The following is a 24,582-nucleotide window of genomic DNA, read 5'->3' on the forward strand; positions in this document are numbered from 1 at the left end:
CGTTGTGCCTTCTGTCGCTTGTTCCAAGAGGATATGTTTTCGTGGGACAATATATAATTTGCAACGGTTGATGTAACAATAATTTTGCGAATTTTAACGTAAGGATCAGTGTTGCCTTGCTACGTGTCTTTGCTTTCGCGGTAGACGTTGTAAGCTTACGGTGCTTTATATAGATAATATTAATACTCAACTCCTGGAAGAAACAGACTTAAATTTTGTACGTTACTCACTAAACGATATTCAAGACGGATAATGCATTTGGTAAGATGTATTTTTTTGTTATTTCCTTTACATTGCAGATCTTGGGAATCACTGAACGACTACGAAGCAATAACCTTGCAGACATGTGGTTGTTGTAGTCAATAAAACAAAGTGTACATTAGTTACATGTGGTGACCATTCCTGAATATCACTAGATATCGTTTTATGTTATGCAAATATGTTTGCCATATTACATTATAAAAGATGCGGGACTGTTTTAAAAAAAATCCATGTAGGTATAAGATGAGTCTACGGTTAGTGACCCGAAACGATTGATCCGTGTTAGGTTATTACCTCGGCATCTGCAGGGTTATGAGCAGGGAGGGTTACCCTGGCTCGCCCTAACCATGGTCCTCAATTTTACATGAATTGGCAATAATATAATATTCGAGATTCAAGGACTCCTATCATTCCATAATGGAAAAACTTGTTTGATTTCATTTTATAGATATTTTCTTCAAAGTAACGATTAACGTAATAAACAGGAAAGATTCAAAAGAAATGATAAAAGACAAAATAAAATATAGAACCAATGTTGTAACTATCGGAAACGTGTGCAAAGTTGAGCATAACAGGCGCACATGTCACTGCTATTGGTTGGAATTTACATTCACCACATTAAACTTTGTCCCCTACTTAAATGAAGTCAACCGACGAAATATTGAAGTAAGCTTATACGCTATTGCGCTACCGAGATCGTCAACTTTTGGAATTGGCTGTAGTTTTTTAATTATATTCTACGTTAACTTTTTGACAATGCGATCATATTTCATGTCTAAATTGAGGGCTGTTTTTAATTGTCATAAATTTAGTAGTTATAACATAGCCAAATTTTTTTGTACTGAGATTCCAAAGAACGGCCGCTCTCTGGTCTTTCGATCGAAGTCAATTGATAGCCGATATATAATTGAATTAATCACTACATAGTGCATGATTCTGCTTATGAGGTAACAAGTACATATGTAATATTGATCGAGAAGACTGGTGTTTTGGTGGAGATCTAAAGTGTGGTGAATTATGACTTCCGCCAATAAACCAAATTATAGGATCAGTAGCACATTCACAGAATGGCAATACAAATCGTGATGTCCGAGACGAGAATCTGATAGCCACCATCACCGCTGTCAACCAAACTAGCTTCGAGGTTATCTCAGATTCATTCGAATAAAATCCGTTTTTTCATCGGTATTCAACCATTATTTTCATGGGCTACTGGGCCGTAGTTATTGATGGTATAAGGCCCGCCTAAAAGTAGGTTTTACGCATTTCATCGCTAATTTTTGTTTTATTACCAAACCGGTTCATAGGGCTACTGCAATGCTATTATGCCAGCAATTAACGAGTCGTATATAACGAATTTTCCTGTTTACTTTCTCTTCTCTTTGATATGATAACCACTCTAATGTGCATTTAGTTATCAGTTTACGTAGGCAACTACCTGCAATGAAATGCGAGCACCTATTAAAATATAGTATGCAAATAATGCAATTGACCAAAAGAAAATCTTTTCAGCCATGATCTGATGAATTCCTCAACAAATAATGCTCCGACTAGGGTAGTTTCGGTAACACTACATGCATTCCGAAGGAAGTTTTATTTAAAAAGTTTTAATTTCTCATTCAGATATTACTCTGGAGTGCCATGGCGTGATATTGCTGGTCCGTTCAAGTGTTTGTTGCTGAAATTTTAATGAAACAATGTCGAGTGTCGAGTAAACAGCTTTTCTTTTCTCAAAGTATTTCATATGCAAATTCTTTTATCCAGCTTAATTGTAGAACTTTTAGTGTTTACTTAGTGAAAATATTATTTTTGTTTTGAATTACTTATTTATATTTGTTAATACTTACTTATTTACAAAATGAATTGATGAAAAAATACTTATGAACAAATCTGTATGTAGGAATAACTTCGTAGTTGGAAATGAAAACAGTTAATTAAAATGGGGAGAAAATGCTTCAATCAAATTAAACTACGAAATGAATATTAATTCTATCAAACATTAAGTGACCTTATCTGAAAGTCAATAACTGTAAGCAATTTTCATTTGACGAGGGTTCCGTAAGCGTTCACGGTTACTCACTCACGTCGAAAGTGGAGTATCTGTAAAAGGTTGTACAAATGTCCAGGGTATTTAATTCCAAGTATAATAAAAAACTTGATAATGACAGATTAATAATATAAAGCCATATATGTACTTATTATGCGCTCGATTTGAGGTAAGATCAGGGCCAATTGATCAATGATTCAGGGTATTTTCAGTTTTTCTGAAAAACTCAAATACAGAAACTGAAGCTGTCGCTTTTCCGATATCGCATTGAATGCAAACGTAACGGGACGGAAAATCCGGCAGGTTGAGTTGTGTGAGCGCCGCGTTATCGGCCTGTTTCAATTTAACTTGGCTTCAAATTCCCAGAAAAGTTGACCACTTTGTTAGACCTTCCAGACTTTTTGGTAGGTACTAATTAGTTTTAGGAAAGTAAAGATTACAGCAGTAGGTTGTAGAATTTCCAAAGTATGTATTTTTGGTTGAAAAATCGCTATTGTTAGGTAACATGGATCTTATAGTAATTCTTTTATAAGGTAGCTGCATAAGCGTAATATTATTATATTGTCGCTGTAAGACTTTGCTCTCAAGTCTTTTTATACAAGAGGATTTTCGATCACTACAGGACTTTACTGTAAATTGGAAAGATAAATTGTTGAAGTAATGTGGATATACACACCTGTGAACGGGGTAGGTATAGATGTAATCATTTAAAATCCTCATACGTAATTTTATTACTTTCCATAAACTTACAGTTTGGTTATGAGATTTTTCAGTTTTTACATCGTCAGATATTGTATCCAGACCACCAGATTGCAACACAAGATAGAAAACTGTCGAAAAAATGTACAAAAAAATTTAACTCATATAGCATAAGAGATCAATTCATTCACGACAATAATAGCGAGCTAGGAGGAAAGAATAATGAGGATGCGCAGCTGATAGATAATGAGATGGTCTGGGTTTCCTTTCAGTGGATCCGTCATCATTAGGGCGCCCGGGCGCGCTGGGGTGACGCCGCAGGTTTTCATTAAGACGCCTATGTTTCGAATGACAAAACATTCGTCTGCGTTGCATATAAATACAGATACAGTATCAAGTCTTTATCACTTATTACAGAGCCAAGAATCGCGAGACTAGAAGCCACGTTTAGCGGATGGCAGTCTTATTGAGCGATCTTACATTCTGGAATAGTGACAGGCCTATGAGAAGAATCTCTAGTAGTAATAGCTATACCTTTTGCCTTCGCCTTCAAAAGCATGATTGTGGTATCCTGCAAAAATGTGACTTTGTTCTAAATAGAGTAAGTTTCAGCAGCTAGTTAAGTAGTTTGTTGATACAATTATTTTCTCTACACATACATTTAATTATAATCAATGTGTATAGTAAGTATACAAGGTCTGTAATAATTATGAATGGAATTTCTTACAAATAAAGGGTTAGGTATTAATATATTATTAGATATAATATATGTATTAATACAATACCTTAACAATAGTGTCAAGAACGATAAAGTTCAGTCGACTGACGTACCATTTTCCTATTGAGCCAGTGTTTCATTAAAACATTCTAACACGGCTGCGATAGAGATTACTGCACCTTACGATGTATAGTTAAGAGGCTTTATGTATTATTACATGTGGATAAGGAAGGGTGCGGTTGTACTGTAAGGGAATAATACAATCCCTTGCTAGTTACGGTCTTGTGGATTAAGACACGGCTTTCTCAAGAAATTAGATAACATTTCCTACATTACAATGAGGTATAAGAAGTAAATTCAGCACACGAAAATAATATCGAAAATAAGAACATTATTATACATAATTAGAAAATAAATGATAGGTAATCCTAAAATTTACGACGATATATGGCTGAGGAAATAGGTAGTAGTATCCGAGAATAAGCTCAGATGAGAAAGAGTATTACAAATACTTATTATATACTAAAATATGAACAGAAATACTTATCGCAGCTCACTGTTTAACTTGTAGCAAAATATGCAAGTGTATTCAGATTTACATTTTACAGAAGTATATTTTACTTTCACAATACCATTTGCACAAGCAAAATCTTAAAAAATGCATAACGAAATACTGCATCTGGGGAATAAAGTGGGGCACTGCGGCGTTTGTTACTGCAAAGGCGAGAGGGCCGTAATCTACTGCAGTTTGCTTAACCTGCCTTGAGACGGAACTACTATTTTCAGAGATTCCCTTCACACAGAATGTCACATTTTCCCCAAGTAATTGCTCGTAGCGAGGTGAATGTGAACATTGAATGCAAGTTTGCTCGGAGAATGTTGGATTTCACTCCTTGAATTTAGACTGCTTTAACATTCCCGAACAGCGATAGAATTTCTTTGTTCCCGAAAGAGGAATACTAAGTTTGAAAGATAAGTAGGTATGTAAATCATTTCAAATTACAAAATATGTTTTATACATTTGAAAGTTATGTATCTAACACTTTTCCAAATAAATGAAAAAGAAAACAACAAAAACCAAAATTACACCTTGTACCTATGTGAAATTATATTCAAATTTTGAATAAGGTACTAGTTGAGTCAAAATTTAAGTGTTTTTGACGATATTTGAGATTCTCTTCATGAATAACATTACTTAGGACGTATTGTTGAAATGCATTTTGATATCTGTCGTGAATATGGTGGATGTAAAAATAGCCCATGTGTTCACAATGAGCCCATTGATATCATGAATGTAATAGCCTAGTGATTAATGTTTATGATGTTAGTGAATGCATCCATTCTTTAGTAATAAGTCAGATCGCATCTTGATGTAATTTATTTAGAGCGCACTTGAGTATTTGTATTCTGGATCTTTTGTTACCAAGTGATAAAAATCCTTCCCTAGTTTGTGTGTTATATGCACTGTAATTAAGGTGCAGTTATAAGAATGCTAAATTCGTGGTAGTAATATTTTTTATTTTTTTTATTTTTAATTTCGTGGTAGTAATAATAGGCTTTGTAAACGTAGGTCAAAATAAATCAAGTGATTAAACAAATTAGCCGTTATATATAAGAAAGAAATAATTAAATAAATTCATACTTTATTCAGCAAATAGTTATAGTTCAGCATATAATAAAAAATATAAGAAATGTGGTCAAAAAATATATGTACTAAATACACGCTTGTACTAATAAACAGTATTCTTAAAAAATATATACGCTTATAATATTCGAGACCTTGTGTGAAACTTGAGTCCCTACAATTTCTTACATCTAGTGGTTTAATCGTGACAAAGATGCAAAGAAAATATCTATATATTTTTTATTTTTGCGATCAGAACAATAACAAGAATAAAATTTAATTCGACTTAAAATAGGTTGTAATATATTCGAACGTTGAAAAATGTGTCGATAAATTTCATAGGCCCTTCAGTTTCATAGGAATATCAGTTCTATATTTAGTCTCCCTAATCGAGCATCGGATTACCATACCCCGGAATATAGGTCAGAGCGACATGTTGCTCGTAGTAGGTACTCATCCTCTATCAGTCATCAATTGACTGCCATTGTTCCTCGAGCCTTTATGACCAGTACATCCAATGTACTTTGATCTCACAAGGATTCCCTATCCACTTTGTTCCGTTTAATATTTATAACGAAGTTAATACATAACTTTTATTTTATTTTATATATTTTTTTTGTATAAATTTTGAACACTGCTTTGCAGTCGCTGGTCGTTTCTTTTGACAGACTTTTTTAATGGATTAACTATAATTATGGTATATTTACTTTCATAAAACCAATTATTTTATTTTAACCAATACGCATAAGACATATTTTCAATTTAAATAATATTTAGTTACTTTTTAACGTCGCAATGTCGTCACTTGCTACTTTGATTGTAACATTTCCGAGTTTCAGACAGCGTTAGTTTTTTTTAGAACAGGCCATATTATAGATTACTGTTTTTTATATAAGAAATATACAAATTACGATTAACTCGGACGATAGGAAAATTTAATCCGTCAAATATGAAATACGATACGTCATATAAGGTAATTAGGAAACTGCTCGTTTACCGCTCCAAGTTAACCGAAGCTTATTTATTTAGAAAATAAGTGTTTTATGTGATCGCCGGGTTGTGATTATGACACGCAAGGTCATACTTTAAGGTTATACCAATGCTAACAAAGTTCCTTGCTTGTAAAATAAAATAAAATACAACAATTATTTGACTCATTATGAATACGTATATGTAACCTTTGGAGATACAGCTCTAAATCGAGATACATTTAGGTATGAGGTTAAATTTCAATATATAAAAAAATAGATATTTACAATTTATATACGTAATTAGTTATTGTTGATATTACTTATTGTTGATATTAATTATTTGATATTGTTTCGAAATAATATTTACTAAATTATCAAACTACCAAAAAACATACTCGAACAAATCTTTTATATATCTAGATAACATAAATAAGAATTGTATCAGACAAGATATATATTTAGGTTGAAAGATGAAAATATGATCGTAATCGTTTTTCAGACGCAGTGGAGGTCGCAGTAAAGGTATGGAGGGAGGCAGCGGCGTGGTGTACAGAGTAGTGGGCCGCACACGCAGCAAGGCGGACTGCGGGCAGCAGACGGAGAGACAGCCGCCGCGGCAGGATGCCACGTGGAAGAAGTACACCGACTCTCCTGGGGTGGGGACTCCTACGGTATTTTATGTATTTTATTTTGTCCCGAAAACATGCGGCCAAATATCTTGTAAAACTGTAATAAAAACAGAATTACGAATGTAAACCCCGACTCCGAAGCTGTTGGAATTCTCTCATTTGTACTCTTACTGATAAAATCTAGCATCCTAACCTCACGAGTGACTATAAAACAACAATGAACGATGATACATAAACGCTATATGCACTTCTGTGAATAGCGGTTCCTTTACTTACCTACTTAATTATTTCGCTAGATCAGTGACCTCAAAGAGTATCTTGGCCTTCGAAACGAGAAAGCGCCAGAGTCTTCAGATCCGCGCAAAGATTCGCCAGTTGACAGCTCCTAATTCATGCAGATCAGCCTCTACAGTGTTATTAGAGAATATCTGACTTATCTCTTGAGTAGTCTTTGGATGATGATCGTCGAGCTTATTAATTTTTGCTAATTTTGGGCTACAGAATCAGCCAGCGCAAGCGCCGCCAAGCCCGTCGCATGGCCGCAAAGGAGAGAGACGGACGGGACACCACTCCCCACAACACCACAAACGGGAGAAACTTACAGCAGCGCAGCAGTTGGGGTTGGCACCGCATCCACAGGTAAAAAACTATCACTTACCTTATATAGCCTTTTATGATTTTAAATTTTAAATTCAAATATCAAAGATTTTAAAAGTATGTTGTGGTCACACTTCAAACCATTGGCTGTTTTGTGCTCACCACCCATTAATTACTGATCCTCATCGGGATTTTTGAAGGTCTGATGCTTAGCAGTGAAACTGACATGATATATCTTATCATGTCAGTTTCACTGCTAAGCATTAATAAGTATCTATACCTACTTACCAAAGTTTGTATCATAGCTTCGGTGGACATATACACAGAAACGTGCACTTAGTTAAATTAAAAAAATATTATCTGAACAAGGTATTTTACTCGTCTATTTTCTTTATTTACAGTATGCGGTAGCATCCAATTCTTCTAGTCAACATTCTTCAAGAGGCGGATCACAAGTAAGCTCATCACACATCACACATCATCCATATTTATTAACGGCATGATTTCTACAACCAGCTTTCAAATCTGACGATTATGATTTACATTTTCAGCTTCAATCTCCAAGTGGACCTTCATCTCGACCTTCGAGTGTCTCAAGTGGTGGTAATGGCAGTACCTGCTCCTCAAATAAGGCGAAGGTTCCCCAGAACTTTGGCTATGTGAAGCGGCAAAACGGAACACTACAACCGGCTCCGCAGTCTAATGGACCACCACCCCAACATGGACATAGTACGTACCTACATATCCTACCTATATTTGTTACTGATCATCATTGTTTGAACTGGATGAGGAGTGCGGTAATTGCCTCCAGGAAGGCCAGTGCCCCAGCAGGAGACATTAAAAAGGCTGATGTTAATATACTGTTAACTTTTTTAGGTGGCAGAACTGCCCAGGTTTCGGCAGTACCTAGAACCAAAGTGAAAGTGTCGGGCGGCACGCAAACATGTACGCAGGATCTCCAAATACACAGTAAGTACTAAATATTATATAGAGAATATTTCAAACAAGGTTTGGGGAGGAACTACTGGTATTTCCACCATTGACATTTATTCTTATGTACAAATCGTTCCCGGTAAAGCTCGAAGTATTTATACTTTACTTAAAATGTAAACTTTAAAAAATATTTTTAAGAATCGGCTCTGACTTTATGACCCGCCGGCCTGCCTGACGTCAACCCACTTTAGGAAGGCAATCGTTGCTTATCAGCTGTCAACGGGAGGTTATTTTATTATAAGTATTCTGAAACACATTTTGTTATCCTTTTAGAAAATGGCATTGGTCCAAAGTCGTACTCGCTCGGAGGAACGGCGGCGGCGCAGTTGTCGGCGTCGGTGCGGGAGCGCCTGCTGGGCTCCCAGTCCCTGCCCAAGCCTGGAACACACGAATTTGCCGCGCTTTTCCATCATCACAGGTAACTTTGGACATTATAGTAGTTTTAGCTTTGAGAAATGCTATATCATTTAATGCACACTGTCGTCCAACAGTTTTTCATTTAAGTGTCCTGGAATATCAGGGAAATAATCGGACTGCATAAATAAATTGATTGGCAAATCTGATGAAAATATGATATCTCTGCATTACATTTGCCAACAATTAATAGATTGTAGTAATGGAATTCATTCATATGTGTGTTATTGCTATTAAATATTTACATAGCTAAGCAATTAAAAGATTGATTGTCTAAACAAACACAAACTTAACAGCTGATGTCCCAGTAAGCTGGAAGCCAACCATTGACCCGAAACAATTGGTCAGTCAACTAGCGACTATGGTCCAATTAAACTGTTTATATAATTACTCTCGATTACCACTCAGAGTGGGAAGATATTGATCTTGTACCCTTTTGTAGGATATTTTGTGGCTCTAAAATACTTAAGATATAAAAATATATATAATACCATAATATAAAACAATCGTTTTGGTAACGATAATAGTTCGCGTAGTAATTAGCGATAAATTAAGTTCAAATATACTTGACCCCTTTTTGCTTCATCATTTATAATGATACCAGTTATCCTCGAAAATTTTAATTTAAATATTCTTTTGATAGTAGGTATCTATTGCCTAAATTTAAGTGTTATATACGCGTATCAGTTCTGTTCTTCATACAGCAACATTTATTACACAGCCATTTTAAAAAGTTGACCGTACTGTGCGGACGCCGCCTTTTTCTTAATATGTCAGAAGTCGAGTAACAAGATGTTTTGAGAGTGAATTAAAATGTAAAATATCATCACAATGTCTCATCAAAACTTTAAGTGAGTAACAGTATCGATAGTATAGATAAAAATAAATAAAATAAATCACACCTATATATAATTCCAATAACTTCATCGACGCATGTAGTTATTATTTTGTCTGTCACTACCTCAGTAGTGTTTCAAAATTATTAAGCGTTATATCTTTCTAGTGTAAAAGATATATTTAACGGTTTTTTAGTCTAGTTAGTGAACTACACTGAAAAAATGTACGAAACTTGTCCCGTGGAGAAGATTGAGCAAATAATATCTTTATCTATGTTTGGTTAAGATTATGATGTTAAAAGTCGTGGGAAGTTTTGTGACAGTCATTTTTGGCATTCGATGGCGTTTTACAGTTAGAAGTTTACAATATATTTTTTATATTACAGAGTCGCTCCCCGGAGTGGTATGAAAATCAGCGATGGCAGTCTATCAGACACACAAACTTATTCTGAAGTGAAATCTGACTATGGAATACCATATGCGCCTTGGTTGAGACACAGGTAAATATTAAATATGTTTTTCTTTTTGATTTCGTATAGGTTATATTTTGAAACCAAAATATGTTTTGATTTATGACATAATATTTTAATTTAAATGAGGCCTTCTTTATTTAATTTTCAATTCGAATTTTATTCAAAAATTGTATCATAGAATTTGATGATCATTTCTTCTTGTTCATTCTATCTATACCTATTATATTATTTTGTTTGTTTGCATTTTGTGTGTCTTGACTTGACCCATCATATTTAACACAAAGTGTAACATCTGCTGTATATCATATCCAAGTGCTTACTGCCCTATTTCTGATACGGCCAGTTGTATCGACTAAATCAGTGTTAGTTAACAAGAATAATCTTGTTGAATAAAATGAAATGTCTCTTTGCTTGCGTGAGGCAAGCATAATAAAATAAACGAAAGACAAAACAAATTGAAATCTAGTATACAGTAAATTGAATTTTAAGACATTTTCTTATATCAACCTAGTTCCAAATTGCTTTACAACTGGCCAGCATGAGCCATCATCACGTTTCCCTTTCAGCAACACATACTCCGCGAGCGGGCGCCTCTCGGAGGGCGAGTCCATGGAGTCCCTCACCTCGCTGCATTCGGCGGCCCACAACCACTCCTCCTCCCCTAACTCACACCACCGCAGCTCACTCACTCACAATAAGCTCATCATGCACCGAGACGCTCAGGGCTCCAGGCTTAATAGGAGCAACAGCATTAGGTGGGTTCTTTGAGATTACTTTTTGGGGTTGGACTAGAATCACAGGTATATGCAAACTAGTGTTATAATTAACAGCACACGGTCGACAGGTGATGTAAGAAACTAAACTATAAAAGTAAATTCTGACATTTTATTTAGGACTTTGAATATAGAAAAATATTCTCTTATTATTTTAAGATAAATCTAATCCCGACTCTACGTGATGTACTTAAGTACCTATTTAAGTTTACGCGTCATATATAAAAGTATCTTAAAGGGGTCTGGTCCAATCCTTTATGAAAGGGTTTATCCACATTTTTATCGGCTTAAAGTCTTTTAAGCTGAGCGTTTATATTTGTAATATTTAAATATTCGTCGTGGTGAATGATGTATTTATGTATCAATTTTTTCACATATCATATCACACATCATCGTTCCCTTTTCGTACTTATCATGCTTTGTATTTTACGCATAAATATTATTTATTACTTACAACATATACGTATAATGTAAAGTCTTAAATTGATTGGATTTTAGCTACCTCAGAGATAGGACATTCCCAAGGTACGCCACACACCCAGAAGTTTGTATGAATGGCTTCAATGTGGCACGCTTCACTAAATACAACATATAATTATGCATGTTTTGAACATGGCACGGCTTAATCTTATTTGATTCACTGAAGATTTTAAAGTATTTTTATATTTACCTACACTACACTTGCATCAGTACTTCACGAATACTCAGAAAAAAAATCAGAAATTTGAAATCTAGTATCGATTTTGGAAAACAAAATGTCCGCTTTGTATTTTTTTTTCAAATGTTTATTTAGGTAAAATTTTTCAATCTCAGTTATTTTTTCGGAGCTGTAAGCATTTTATATCTAGCAGGTATTTTGATAAGCAGGCTTTTATTGTTGCCATAAATGTACATCGTATTCTGTGCCATGTCGTGAGGTGCATTGTTATAGATTTTGTTCAAACAAATGTTTTCGTATATTTATAGATCAACGAAATCGGAGAAGCTGTACCCCTCTATGCTCCAGAGATCGTCGGAGAGTGATTATGAACCATACTATTGTTTGCCCGTGCAATATGGACCAGGAGGACAAGGTAATTAATATGTGATACTTTCTTAATATTTTATTTTCAAAATGCATTTAATTCAATGAAAAACATTATTTTCCACATTTTACCTACATGTGAATCGAAGCAAATAATAAAATATTGCATGAAAATTGTAACAGGCGTTAATTTCCGTGAGTCCGTATGTCATGACGTCTTAAAACCCCTTTGTCTCAAAATATTCTGTGCAAACACGTCACCTCTGTATATACCACGTCTTTATCCCTCACGGGGTAGACAGAGCCAAGATTCGCACAACCCGAAACCACGATATGAATCTGACATAGTGAAATATTTTATAGGTCTAAATTATGGTGTTTCGGAACCACCGTCACCCTCTCCAAGATCAGCCCTTAGTCCCACGCACCAGCCTGGCAATGTATTGCACACACCGAGACATTCCCACCACTACCCTAAGAAGAATGATGACGGTACGTACACACACAAATGAGTTGCATGCTGTTTTAAACTATGTTTGCTATTTATGGGGAATTATATACATTATGCTCTAGATATTAAAATATAATGTCAGGAGGCAAACACAAATGCATAAAATATTTAAATTATATATTATATTTTTTGACGATAATAACATGTGGTACAATTCTCTCACTAATAGTGCACGGTTCCACTGCGTCACTGGTGTCGACGGCATCATCCTTGGCTGCTGGGGCGGGTTCAGATGAAAGGCATGCTCACGAGGTATGTGAATCGCCAATAGACTTAAATATTGTGACACATTTCCATTCTTCATATCTATATTATCTATATCTACTTTTCTAGAGAATAATGGTGATAATACCTAAACTTATTTTGTGTCTCGTTGGGTCCGCCAAAAAGTTAATATTGAAAGTACATCTAAATGTATATAATCTTATGTGTTGTTTGGGTAATTTTGTGGCGGCCAGCGATGATTTTCCTAATCCCTATTTTAAAACCCAATTTAAAAAACATATCTTATGGGTAACCATTGTTCTAAGCAATATTAGAGCTAATATAAAATATCATTTTTATTATTTTATTTAGGAATCATTACGTAGTAATAATATAGCAATTTAATTATATGTTCTTCAAATAAAGTTTAATTTTCTTTATAATAGAATGTTCTTTCAAAATATCATTTTTTGGTGAATGACCGTGAAATTAAAATTGACGCCAAACTTTACCCAAACCGATGAAAAAATTAATTAATTTAATTTTTAAAAATTAAGATGACTTAATTTTAAATATCCCAAATAATTATAAGAACTGAGCACTTTCTAATTTATAAAACTAATACTTATTTCATTAAAAACCACACCAAATTAGCCAATCCACCTGCAACATATTTACTATACTTGTGTTGGCAATAAAGTAAATACTTAATTTTAAACTTCACCTGTTAAATAATTGGAATCTCCTTATATTGAATTAAATAAGCATCATTATCTGAATTTTTATTGCGAAATTTTAAAGAATAAAAAGTGTTTGTAATGTCTTTACATGACGATTGCACCTCCAAGTGTTAATAAATACAACAATAACGAGCAAATATCTATATTTACATTTACAATTCAACAGGTGCGGAAGTTGAGGAGGGAACTTGCAGATGCCAAAGAAAAAGTGCACACGCTGACCACACAGCTCACCACCAATGTAAGTAATAGCCATAATTTGTTATTGAAGACAACTTCATTTTTATGGTAATATCCAACGTTGAAAATTAACGTTGGTAATGACTTGTTTCAAACAAAACACGGAACTGTTTACAAATCTTTTCTAATTCTTATTAGGTACCTAAGTACCTACTAATAGTGATACTAATATCACCGGTGATTTTTTTTTATCTTTACGTATTTTATGTACTTACATAAAATACGAAAAGATAAAAAAAAATCACCGGTGATACATTTTGAAGGTCGGGGAATTTTGTTCTAAAATTAGCTAGCTATCAATTTTAGTTACATTAAAATTAGATATCCTTTACAAAAACTTAAAACGCTATGTTTTTTTATTAATTAAATATAAGAACCTACCTTTACTATATCTATAATAATATCTAATCAAAGTATATCATGAAAAACTTGTTACCATAATAAACACCCGAAGAAAGTAACAAAACCAGTGAAACATGAGAATTCGAAATGTTAAATATCATTCCGTGACTGCCTACCACGCGTGAATAGCTTGCACCCATAATATTGTAACCCGATATGCTGAACAACAAGCCCATGTAGGCCAAATGTATACAAATTTATCTAACAGAACCTCTTCTTGCCCACCGAAGCATGCGGCTGCATTTATTTATAAATAACATTTTTATAAACAATGTAATGATACACCGCGTTTAGTGGTAACGATGTCTCAAGCGATATTACTGTCGACAGGTTAACATGTTTTATCATTTTGTTATCTGAGTATAAACAAATAAAAATCAGCCACTTTGACTTTTACATAAAAAATGTTGAAACGTGGAAACACTTTTTTGTTTAAAAGTCTGTAGACTTGAACAAAAAAGTGTCCCTGGAAATTTCAGAGAGGTCAATGTCATAAATTATGTACAAAATATAGAAAGTGATGCAGTTACAAGGAGTGATAAACCACAGATAAAAGAAATATTGTGATAAATAATCGTTACGGCCTAATGTTGGTTTGAAGAAACACAACCATATCCAAAAAGTGAGTCAATGTTTTATGCATGTTTCTCGCAGAAGCAGAACAAGAAAGTGGATATGAAATGTAACCACAGAGGGTCAGTAAATAATAATGTGGCGGCCGTGAGACACCAGGCCGCCTATTTCGCTCCCATATTGGGCGCTAAGAATGTGTGCCAAACGCCAACTGCCACTGTTTTATCTCGAAACCCGCACAAGTCACACGCGACAAGCTTCAAATTAAAATATTGCTCGGTAATTTGGTTACCTTCAGAAGAAGATCTTTATCATAAAATACATATTTAATGTCTATTTTTGGAAACTAAGTTATCATTGTGCTTGCTGAAGTACAGCTCTGGTTTCAATGAGGTCTTCAAACGTTTAAAATGGCGATAAATATTTTATTCGAGCGGAGTACTAACTACAAAGTTAAGTACATTGAGGTTTTAAGATCTCCAAAAGTAGAGAGATTTGTATATCACTATCCAATAAATCGGGAATTTATGATGAGTTAGCGAATCCATAAACAGTAGACTTAACGGGAGTAACTTTTGTTGATGCACTGTAATATTTCTAACATGACTGCAAATTATCATGTTGACGTGAACAAATTGATAGGATTGCACTAGTCAAACCGGAGAAATTTATTCGTTTCCTAGAAATATTAACTTGCTATACCAGGCGATTACAGAGTTACTAACTGAAAATGTAATTATGTGGCTATACATTCACAAATTTTGATAAATCCCTAAAATTATTTTACAAATCTTATTTACCTTAATTAATATACTAAAAAGGTTTATTTTAAAGATTTTAATGAAATGTTTAGGATCACGGAAAGGTCTACGTCATAAATATATCCCGCTTCGTTTATGCCTTGGATACTCCATTTCATATAGTGTGACCAAGTCGCGGTAAACGTGAGTCAATATGAACATAAAGTTGTACTATATTCTATTTAAAAAATATATTTTGTGTATGGTATACTTAATAAACATTATATGTATATCATCTTTATTATAGGCATATCTAATTATACCTATAAAACGTCACAACAAAGAAGCTTAATTGATATTAAAATTTGATGTTTGTTTAAACAAGCAAGTAATACTATAAACTTGTAAGTAAAAAGCAAAAAGAGATTTAATTAAGAAAAGTCAACTTTACTGATTTTCAATATTAAATGTCATGAAAAAGAAAGCTCTACATAAGAACAAATTATGAAAGTATATCGAAGAGACAAAGAAAAAGCGAACTCGTGAATTAAAGCTCAGTTTTGTTCTTCTAATTTACAACCAGTAAAGCGTCACCGACATAAATAATTCAACGCGCGAGTAGTCTACCGTTGTTCTTTAAGCGCTATTGTTTAGCTGCCAAACTACTTGAAGCTTACCATACTTTCAGGTCTATCATATTATGAAGGTTCAGTTTCGTCAATAAAAAGACGGCATGAATCACAAGCTTGAGTTTATTTTAAATATCTAGATCACAATTTCCTTTATATGACGATTGATCATTTCTGCTAATTGACGGCTACATATACTTAGGTATTTACAAGTATTTGCTACTTATGACTCAAGTCGTATTAACATCAAACAAATAATACGTGACAAGATTGTTCACAATGATATAAATGAGAACCAAATTGGTCTTAATGGCGATATGATTTGATGCCCTCAACGTTGCGGCATCTTGAGATATTGGTGTTTTTTTCTTAACAAGACTATTCCCATTTTATTCGTTGAATATTTACGGTTACATTTGTTCAATAAAGCCACAAATAATGGTGTGGTATATGTTAAAGTTCATGTAATACGAAATATTGGTCATCGAAGTTACACAGATGGTGTTATTACCTACCTACTTCAACTTGCCATATCTGCGCTGATACCCTGATCTTTACAGGTTTAACCGTGCACCGAAAACCATTCTCTGATCAACCTTCACATTTGTTTTCCTCACATTTTACGTCAAGACCGCCCAGCGGAGCTCATTACTTTATTTAAATGTATTTACGAGTATGTGCATGAATACTCAACAATACTTATTTATGCAAGTGTGCATTGTTTACAAGACGGTTAGCTTTACAAACGTTCTACAATTGTTTGACATCAACTATTGCATGTGAAGCGTGCGCTGGCTTTGTGCCAGCTTCTTCTAAATCTACCACTTCAAAGATTTGTTTAGTACCTAACAAAATTGCAACTTAGTGTTACAAATAAAGAAATAATATATATAGCAACAATACATGTAGCAACAATATTACTATACTAAGGTTTAGGTCTCATATGTGATGTCACGCTTATCTAAAAGTATACTTATTTTTTATTTTTTGTCACTTATAAACAAAAACTACGAGCGGACTTAGTCTCAGCATGTGCTCAAAGATGTTATCAAATGTGGCTCGAGTCCGTGGCCCATAAATCTTATAAAGAGCTTGCGCAACAAGTGCGCGTGATAATGTGCGAGTCGCCTCCTCTGAGCTACAATATCATCATCATTATTTGAAACACAAAAAATATACATTATCAGGACCTATGAGTTAATGTTACTTGTTAAAGTTAACTGTTACGAGACGATCGACTAACACACTAACACGAAAGAGGAACAAATGTACAAACTTTTATATTTATTAAATCACTACTAATACTTAGTAAAATTTGTGTATAATTTATGTCATGAAATCTAAATTAAAACAGGTAATTATTATATTAAAGTGAACATTTGTTTCGATAAAAATAATGCGTTTATTTGAAGTGATATCGAGAGCTCTGTGTAATTTCCAATCTCAATCACACACACCCTAAACTTGTTATCCCCAGTGCATGTCCCCATCCTGTCTGCAATCAATAGACCGTGAGCTACTAGTTCAATCAATGATCCGGGTTCCTTGGGGTTCCGTAACTAAGACTGTTTATTTCAATGTAGTCGGTCACCACATCAGCCATCAGTATTCAGTCAGAGTCAAAGTCAAACCAGTACGCGTTGAACCTCCACGCAGAGCGGACGCACGTGTCCCGTTTTGTTTGAGTTTCGTGTTTCTTCGGAACTTAATAAACAAACTATTTCTTACTTGTGAATCAGATAGTGTTTGATGTGAAAAGTTGAAATGGTTATTAGTGATTTGTGACGTGAATTTATATAAATAACCAATTGGTGCAAGTTTCTTTTGAGCTTGTGTGAGCGAAACACGTTTGATTTATTTGATTTGTTGTTTTGTTACCAAGACATCCGGGTATAATTTGATTTTGGTTTCCCTTATTTGATCGATGAAACTATACATTTGTTTTGAAATCATTAATCGTGATGATTTGCTTCTTTAAATATTGAAATGTAATGGGAAGCTAAGGGGTTTGTCAGACACGTTATAATAGCCTTTTATAAAATTTAATAAATATCAACAACATTGTTTGATACAGCCGCTTATTATTATCTTATCAATGATGGTGTAATTCTGGCATGGATAAGTGTGCGCATTTTATGCCTGTGCGTAGGTAATGTGGAGCTGTTAGAGCGCAGGTAAACGCTACGTTGTTGCGTCCCCCTTTTTTCTACTTGTTTGTAAAATCCTATTATTGCCGGTGGATCCTGCTTAGGCCCGTTTTACTTTTATTACTATCGCTATTATGAAGTGTATGAAAAATGGTCACATTGTTGTTAACGTGGGTTTTGTCCAAAAAGAGACAATAAAATGTAAGAAACGAAATGGTCAACCTCAGTAGTATAAACTGCTTAATGATTTGTTTCCTGTATCATAAACATATCAAGTAATACTAAGAAGATATAATGCACATCGTTAATATGAATCACGATTAAAAGTTCAAAAAACCATTGCAACAGATTTCAAAGAAAACGTCGTTTTTAAAGCCATAGTATTAATATTTTTATTTTGATACTGATAGTCGATGATTGATGCTAGAAAATGACGTATCTCACTCTCTTTGAATCTAAACTAAATAAAGGAAATTTCAATTTTGCCACCTCTAATACTTATTTTTGCCACGGAATTTGTTAACATGTACTTACAAAATTTTGCCGTAATGGCAGTGAAACTTGCTAACAGAGGAGATGAAGACAAACTATAAAAGCAAACATCAAACACAAGCCCTGTGTGGATCTGTTTATAGGCGGACCTGGTTTGGTATTTGGGGTCAACCGTTTGATATCCAGCTCGTTTCAAGTGTTTTATGGCATTAATAACTACATTTTTTCCCTTTACATAAATAGAAAAACCTTATAATAAAATCGTATGATATAAAAATTACACCTTTGTTCAATTAACTTTATGTGTTACAAAAGTTATTTGTTTATTTTTATTTTATCTTTAGATGTTGTACATGACAGCAATCATATAATGATTGCTACCATTGTTTGGCTTCGTGGTAGCATTGTCACTAAAATGTAACGTAAAGCAATATGTATAGTTAGATAGCCATTGGTGTTACGCAACACAATATATAAACCAAACAAACCTTGAGCATTTATAGCTGTAATAAATTTAAATGGCATATATCACTTGCCGCCACTGGTAGGCCAACATCGTCACTCGGCGAAGTGAAGATTCGTATAACAAAGACTTTTACACTGCACAGCGATGGAGACAGTATCATGATAATGTCCTAATTACGACACTAGTGGCTTGCTGTTGCAGCATCCCTGTGTAATTCAAAGTAATCTTACTCAAACACTAGGTACGCAAACATTTTTATCAGTCATTCTAACACCTTGCATCAAAGATAAGCATAGAAAGTCTTCTAAGAAACTAAAGTTCAAAAGACCGGACGGTTCGGTAGTAAAGTGAACAATATTTTTGTCATTAATCACTAGACCATTTGGCCTTTGTAGCTTGTGCCTTCTCGGTTTAATTTCCTTCCTAACATTATAGTTATTACTACTATGTAAATTTTATGATCGTTCAATTATGCAAGTTACTTTTATCTAAGTTCAGTGGAAGAATTTATCTTTAACGATAATTGTTATCTAACTACAAATATTTTTTGTACCAATTCGGTAACATTTCGCAAGCTTTTTGTATATTAAAAATGAATAATAACACTAGGGTGTTTACTAGCACCGAGTCACTATGTTCAATCAGCGAAGCGCCTTCTCTGCTCCGTCAATTGAGGTTAATTCGTCCCGAGACTGGCCAGGGATCTCTAGCGCCCCTGCATTATTTATTCGTTCAATAAGCTAAATGGCCTACTAAATTGTCCTCATATTCATAAATATATGCTGTAAATTCGTTTTAAATCGCCAACTGACTTGTACAGAGATGGGCTTTAAATAGGCTAAATGGTTCAGAGAAATGTAAAGAATATGAAATATCAGGATAAAATAGATGTTGATGATTTTGTATTATCAATTCGTGAATTTAAGTGGACTACTTAAAACATCGAATCCATTTATGATGATTCCAAGTTGTCTGGGGAAGTCCATTTTTGAAAGAATAAATAGATTTTAAAAATAGTCGTTTCTTTAAACACAATATTTAAGAGAGTTGTTGAACCTGACGTCACATGTAATTATTGTTTTGGTAATATGTAACGTTTGAACGAGTCCAAAAATCTGTGATTTTTATTTTGTCGTATCCCACAAAACAATGATATTATCAACCTAATTATTTCTGAAATGCTATGATGTGGGATAGTTTTCGAAACAAAAATTCGTCATGTAGCCTATTGAATATGTGGCTTAGTAGGAATCCACGTGTTGGTTAGAAATAGTAATGTTTATATAGTGTTTTACGAGCAACTCGGCGACTTTGTTGTAAATGATTTGGATGCACAGATAACATGAACTACTGTTTACGATACAAAGACAATGACCTCATAAAAACGTATAAAGCATCTTATCCTTGCAGGTGGCAGGGGCTGCGGAGTCAGCCTTTGTTTTAAAATTTAAAATAGTGACGGGAAGCCTAATTAAATAAAACTTCTTCATATATTTTTATCTTAGCTGTTTGGGAACCGTTTAAAAACGTCAAATATTAAAACTAAACGACACGAAACATGTCCGAAAAACTTCTTACATATTTTTATATTAATTTCGAATAGCTAAAACAAAATTTTAGTATGTAACTTAACTGATGACTGAATGGGCAACTCAATTTAACCGGTACAAATTGCAGGAAGGAAATAGCGTAACAATAAATGTAATTAACGCGCGTTTTAATAATTTTTATCCGTAAACGTGTAAGTTACAACTTTCATAATCAAGGGAAGTGGAAAGAAATCGTATTCCATCAAATTTAGTAATAGATTGATCCATATGCAATACATTATAACTTAGTTTGATTCAGTAAAAACTATTTTTTTTAAAGGGTTGAAAATTACATTATTACTATTCATTCGCAAATATAAATGAGCTCGGCAAGTTGAAAGTACAAACAGAAGCTTTATCATATAAAAAATTGCATTGATGTGTTAATAGGATTTAAATTCGAACCCTTTTAGGTCAACAACTTTAACTGTACCTGTACTTCATTCCAGCAGACAGTATACTATTAAGTTCTATGTATTCTGTCATTATAGCTATGCATATCACTAGAGTTAGCATCTTAACACTAAAGTACAATTAAGTAAATTGCCATCATTTGACCTCAGCGAAGGATTTATCAATGAGTCTACGGTGATACAATCTCGTTTAACGGCTGTTGCGTCACCATCCCACCACCGACCACGACCTTGGAGGACCCGCGAATCTCTCTACACATCCCGAGTACGTTAACTTTAGTGTAGGAGTGTCGCGAATTTTATTTATAGCTCACAAAAACTAACGTGCGGTTGTAAAGTAAAAAATATTCAATTACTACGTGTTTATACAAAAATTTGCATTTCGTGCGTAGGAGACTATCGATTTCCCTAAAGGGTTTATCTATTATCCTATAACAGTCGCGGAAGGAAGCTTTACAAAGTGAGTTCGTGCCGTATCTAGGCAGGAAGCACAGATAGTAGCACTACTTAAACAGGGATAAGCCTGGGATCAGTCTCAGGTTACAATAAACAGAAGTCATTACTCCGTAATGTGAGAGGTGGTCCCTTGCTCGACAAAAAATGAGATAACAGTGACGACGTTGGACAGAAGTTCATGACTCAGTCTTGCTCTATTAAGATATGTTGACTGGCATAATGGCGGTGGGCTTTATCACCTTTCTGGATAATGCATTTAGACTGCATATTTTTAACCAATGCGTCATCAGACTAGCTTTAACACTCCGTTAAACTTAACGTTATGAAGGAATAAGTATTTTAAAATCAAATAGCCTGCCCCATCTTTAGATTATTTTTGTGTTTAAACAGAAGATTGTGTTGTTCCATTTGTTTTGACAGTTAAGAGCTTCTTGTAATATTGAATTTCACAAAAGATGCAGTTTCGTCACCGTTGATTGGCAACAGTAGCTTGTCGTATTAGCATGACAATAGCTTGAAATAGCGGTCGGAGGTCACGCCGTTGCCCTTAAAACTAAATGCGGTTGTGGCATAGCGTAAAGAGGTTTAGTACAATCGAAATGGGCACTGCAAATAGAATTCGCCAAGAAGGCACTTCTAACATAGCCCACAACTTAGTTTATTTGAATGTAGATTTCGGGAACATCACTTTGATGTATTTAATAAAAATATAGACTTATATTTATTTTTTTCCCTATCTCTCATAATAATGCTGAATAGACTCTTGGAATTTTAATAAACTGCAACTGCACTTTTAATAAAGCAATCTTTCGTATATATACTTTTATTTTCCAACGGATCGATGATTCTGTAGACTAACCCAGTATTCGCATGACAAGACAAATACAATGCGCCCAACCCAGTCAATCCTTGTTTATACTCCTATGAATTTCGCTTGTGTATCATGTATCTAATATTGCAAATATCTGTGATTGTAATATCGCATATTTCATTCAGAACGTATCCGTTTCGTTTCACTGAGATTTCGTTGGACAGTATCGTTGTCAATGTATAGAAATTGAATGTTTATGCAAATAAGGGCGTGTTTGATTTGAACGTTGTTTAATATGAATAATGAATAATCTATGGTATGTATTGGCTTAGGTTGTGATTTCGTTCGGTCTATAAGATGTTTGAATATTAGACCATTAGTGTGCCTGATGGTGATAGTTTCAAAAGCTTGTGCAAACATTGTTTGAATGTCTTCCTTGATCGATTTATATGCTTTATTTAAATTAAAACATGACGCTAGTCTTCACGTCCTCCTTTCGCTTCGTATCGGGTGTCTACTATCCCATCAAGTGCTCTTATATCGCCTTAATACGGCCCATGTGTTCAACAGATGTGTCTTTCCTAACTCGGTTGAACGGTTCTGCCGGCAAAATTTTTCTGTTGCAAAAATAAGGATAAAATTATTTTTAGCCATTTTAGATATACTGAAGAATGATAGTTTATCATTATGTTTTAAATTACTTGAGTTTGTATGTTATTAGACTTGTAAACTGCGCAATTGAAATGACAAGCCAAGTCACTTGGGGACATACACACATGTCCTCATTCTGTGTTGTATCCGCATGGCATAATAATTACTGATTTAATGTTGAGGTCATCATTATTCACATTATCATCTTGCGTCTGAGAAGATTAATCGCTCAATTATAAGTATTATAAGTCGAACTTGAATTAAAACATGTTTTGTAAGATTTTTTCCAATCAAGCATCAGGATACTCTGATAAAAGGAAACATTTAGATAGATTTATTGCTTTAGCTAACATTAATAATATCTTTAATAAATTGAACATTATTATAATAACTAATACAGTAAGTAACGTACTCGTTCTATCGATAAATGAATGAAATGAACGAATGCTGCGTTTACGCAGTTGCTGCTGACATATCCAAACATAAGTTGGGATAAACTTTGACTTAGTTCGACGTGATGTACATATGACCTTAGATAACGAAAGATAAGATCATTAAATATGTACCGTCTGCACTTTGAAAAGTCTAAGTATTTATCAAATTTCAGTAATTGCTTAGATTATTCTACATCAATTTGAAGCTTAAGTAATAGTAAATGAATTTCAAAATTGCTAACGTATAATTAATCTATTACATAATTTATATTTAAATAGTAAAATTCTATAAAAGTAGAAAATTATTTTCATTTATCGTTTGCCATAAAATATACCCATTGTCATTGAGTCTGTGAGATACGCGATCTCACGTAATTCTAACATTACGATGTTAAATATAGTATGGGTTAGTAAATTGGCTCAAATTACTCTAAGTAATTGAGTATCTTGCCTCATTGCATAGCGACGGTGCTCTCTGCCCCCGGAGGGAGTACAACAAAGCTGGTATTACATAACTCTGACTGTATTTTAACCTATTTATTATATTATAATGAGCTAATAACTAAATTGTTCATATCATGAATCCATGGCATGTACATATTTTAATAAGACAATTTTAAATATACATTGAGATCTTGTCTTGATTGTGCCTTTGAGCCCTTTGATGAGAGTGCTGGAACTTGTATAGTGCGGTAATTTATATTACTATTATCGATATAACGTAACTGCTAGTAGTAGACACACATAACATTTTACCAATTTAGTAAAGTTTGAATAAATCTAAATAAATAAACAGATACAAAAACGCGCATAAATTCTGCTGCTAAAATTTTCAGAATTAATATCAATATTCTATTCATACAAAGCAATATTCTCGTAAAAAAATCCCTACACATTAATTTTACAGAAACGAGTTGCACATTTCACTATTGAACAGAACTTTCTCCTGCCCATTTTTCAAGCGTTTATGATAAGTCTAAATTTGTAATATTTACATTATTTGTCATAAAAGCCATAAATTGACT

General features: G+C 33.9%; 1 protein-coding gene across 9 annotated transcripts in view; it reads left to right on the forward strand.

Annotated features, from left to right (window-relative positions):
• The window catches only part of sick (sickie), a 165,517-nt gene that overhangs the window by 121,058 nt on the left and 19,877 nt on the right, over positions 1–24,582 (forward strand). For 6 of the 9 annotated variants that reach the window (XM_053745550.1, XM_053745543.1, XM_053745548.1 and 3 more), the window contains 12 exons: positions 6,820–6,991; positions 7,451–7,588; positions 7,948–8,001; positions 8,098–8,275; positions 8,423–8,515; positions 8,813–8,957; positions 10,176–10,289; positions 10,829–11,017; positions 12,002–12,108; positions 12,423–12,551; positions 12,740–12,822; positions 13,681–13,755. In XM_053745550.1, coding sequence (XP_053601525.1) covers positions 6,820–6,991; positions 7,451–7,588; positions 7,948–8,001; positions 8,098–8,275; positions 8,423–8,515; positions 8,813–8,957; positions 10,176–10,289; positions 10,829–11,017; positions 12,002–12,108; positions 12,423–12,551; positions 12,740–12,822; positions 13,681–13,755 — 1,477 coding nt within the window. Of the gene's footprint in view, positions 1–6,819; positions 6,992–7,450; positions 7,589–7,947; positions 8,002–8,097; positions 8,276–8,422; positions 8,516–8,812; positions 8,958–10,175; positions 10,290–10,828; positions 11,018–11,533; positions 11,561–12,001; positions 12,109–12,422; positions 12,552–12,739; positions 12,823–13,680; positions 13,756–24,582 lie in introns of all 9 variants that reach the window. The other 3 variants (XM_053745545.1, XM_053745544.1, XM_053745547.1) reach the window with 3 other exon arrangements.

The sequence above is a fragment of the Plodia interpunctella genome, chromosome 5 (genome assembly GCF_027563975.2).
Source record: "Plodia interpunctella isolate USDA-ARS_2022_Savannah chromosome 5, ilPloInte3.2, whole genome shotgun sequence".
Lineage (NCBI taxonomy): Eukaryota > Metazoa > Arthropoda > Insecta > Lepidoptera > Pyralidae > Plodia > Plodia interpunctella.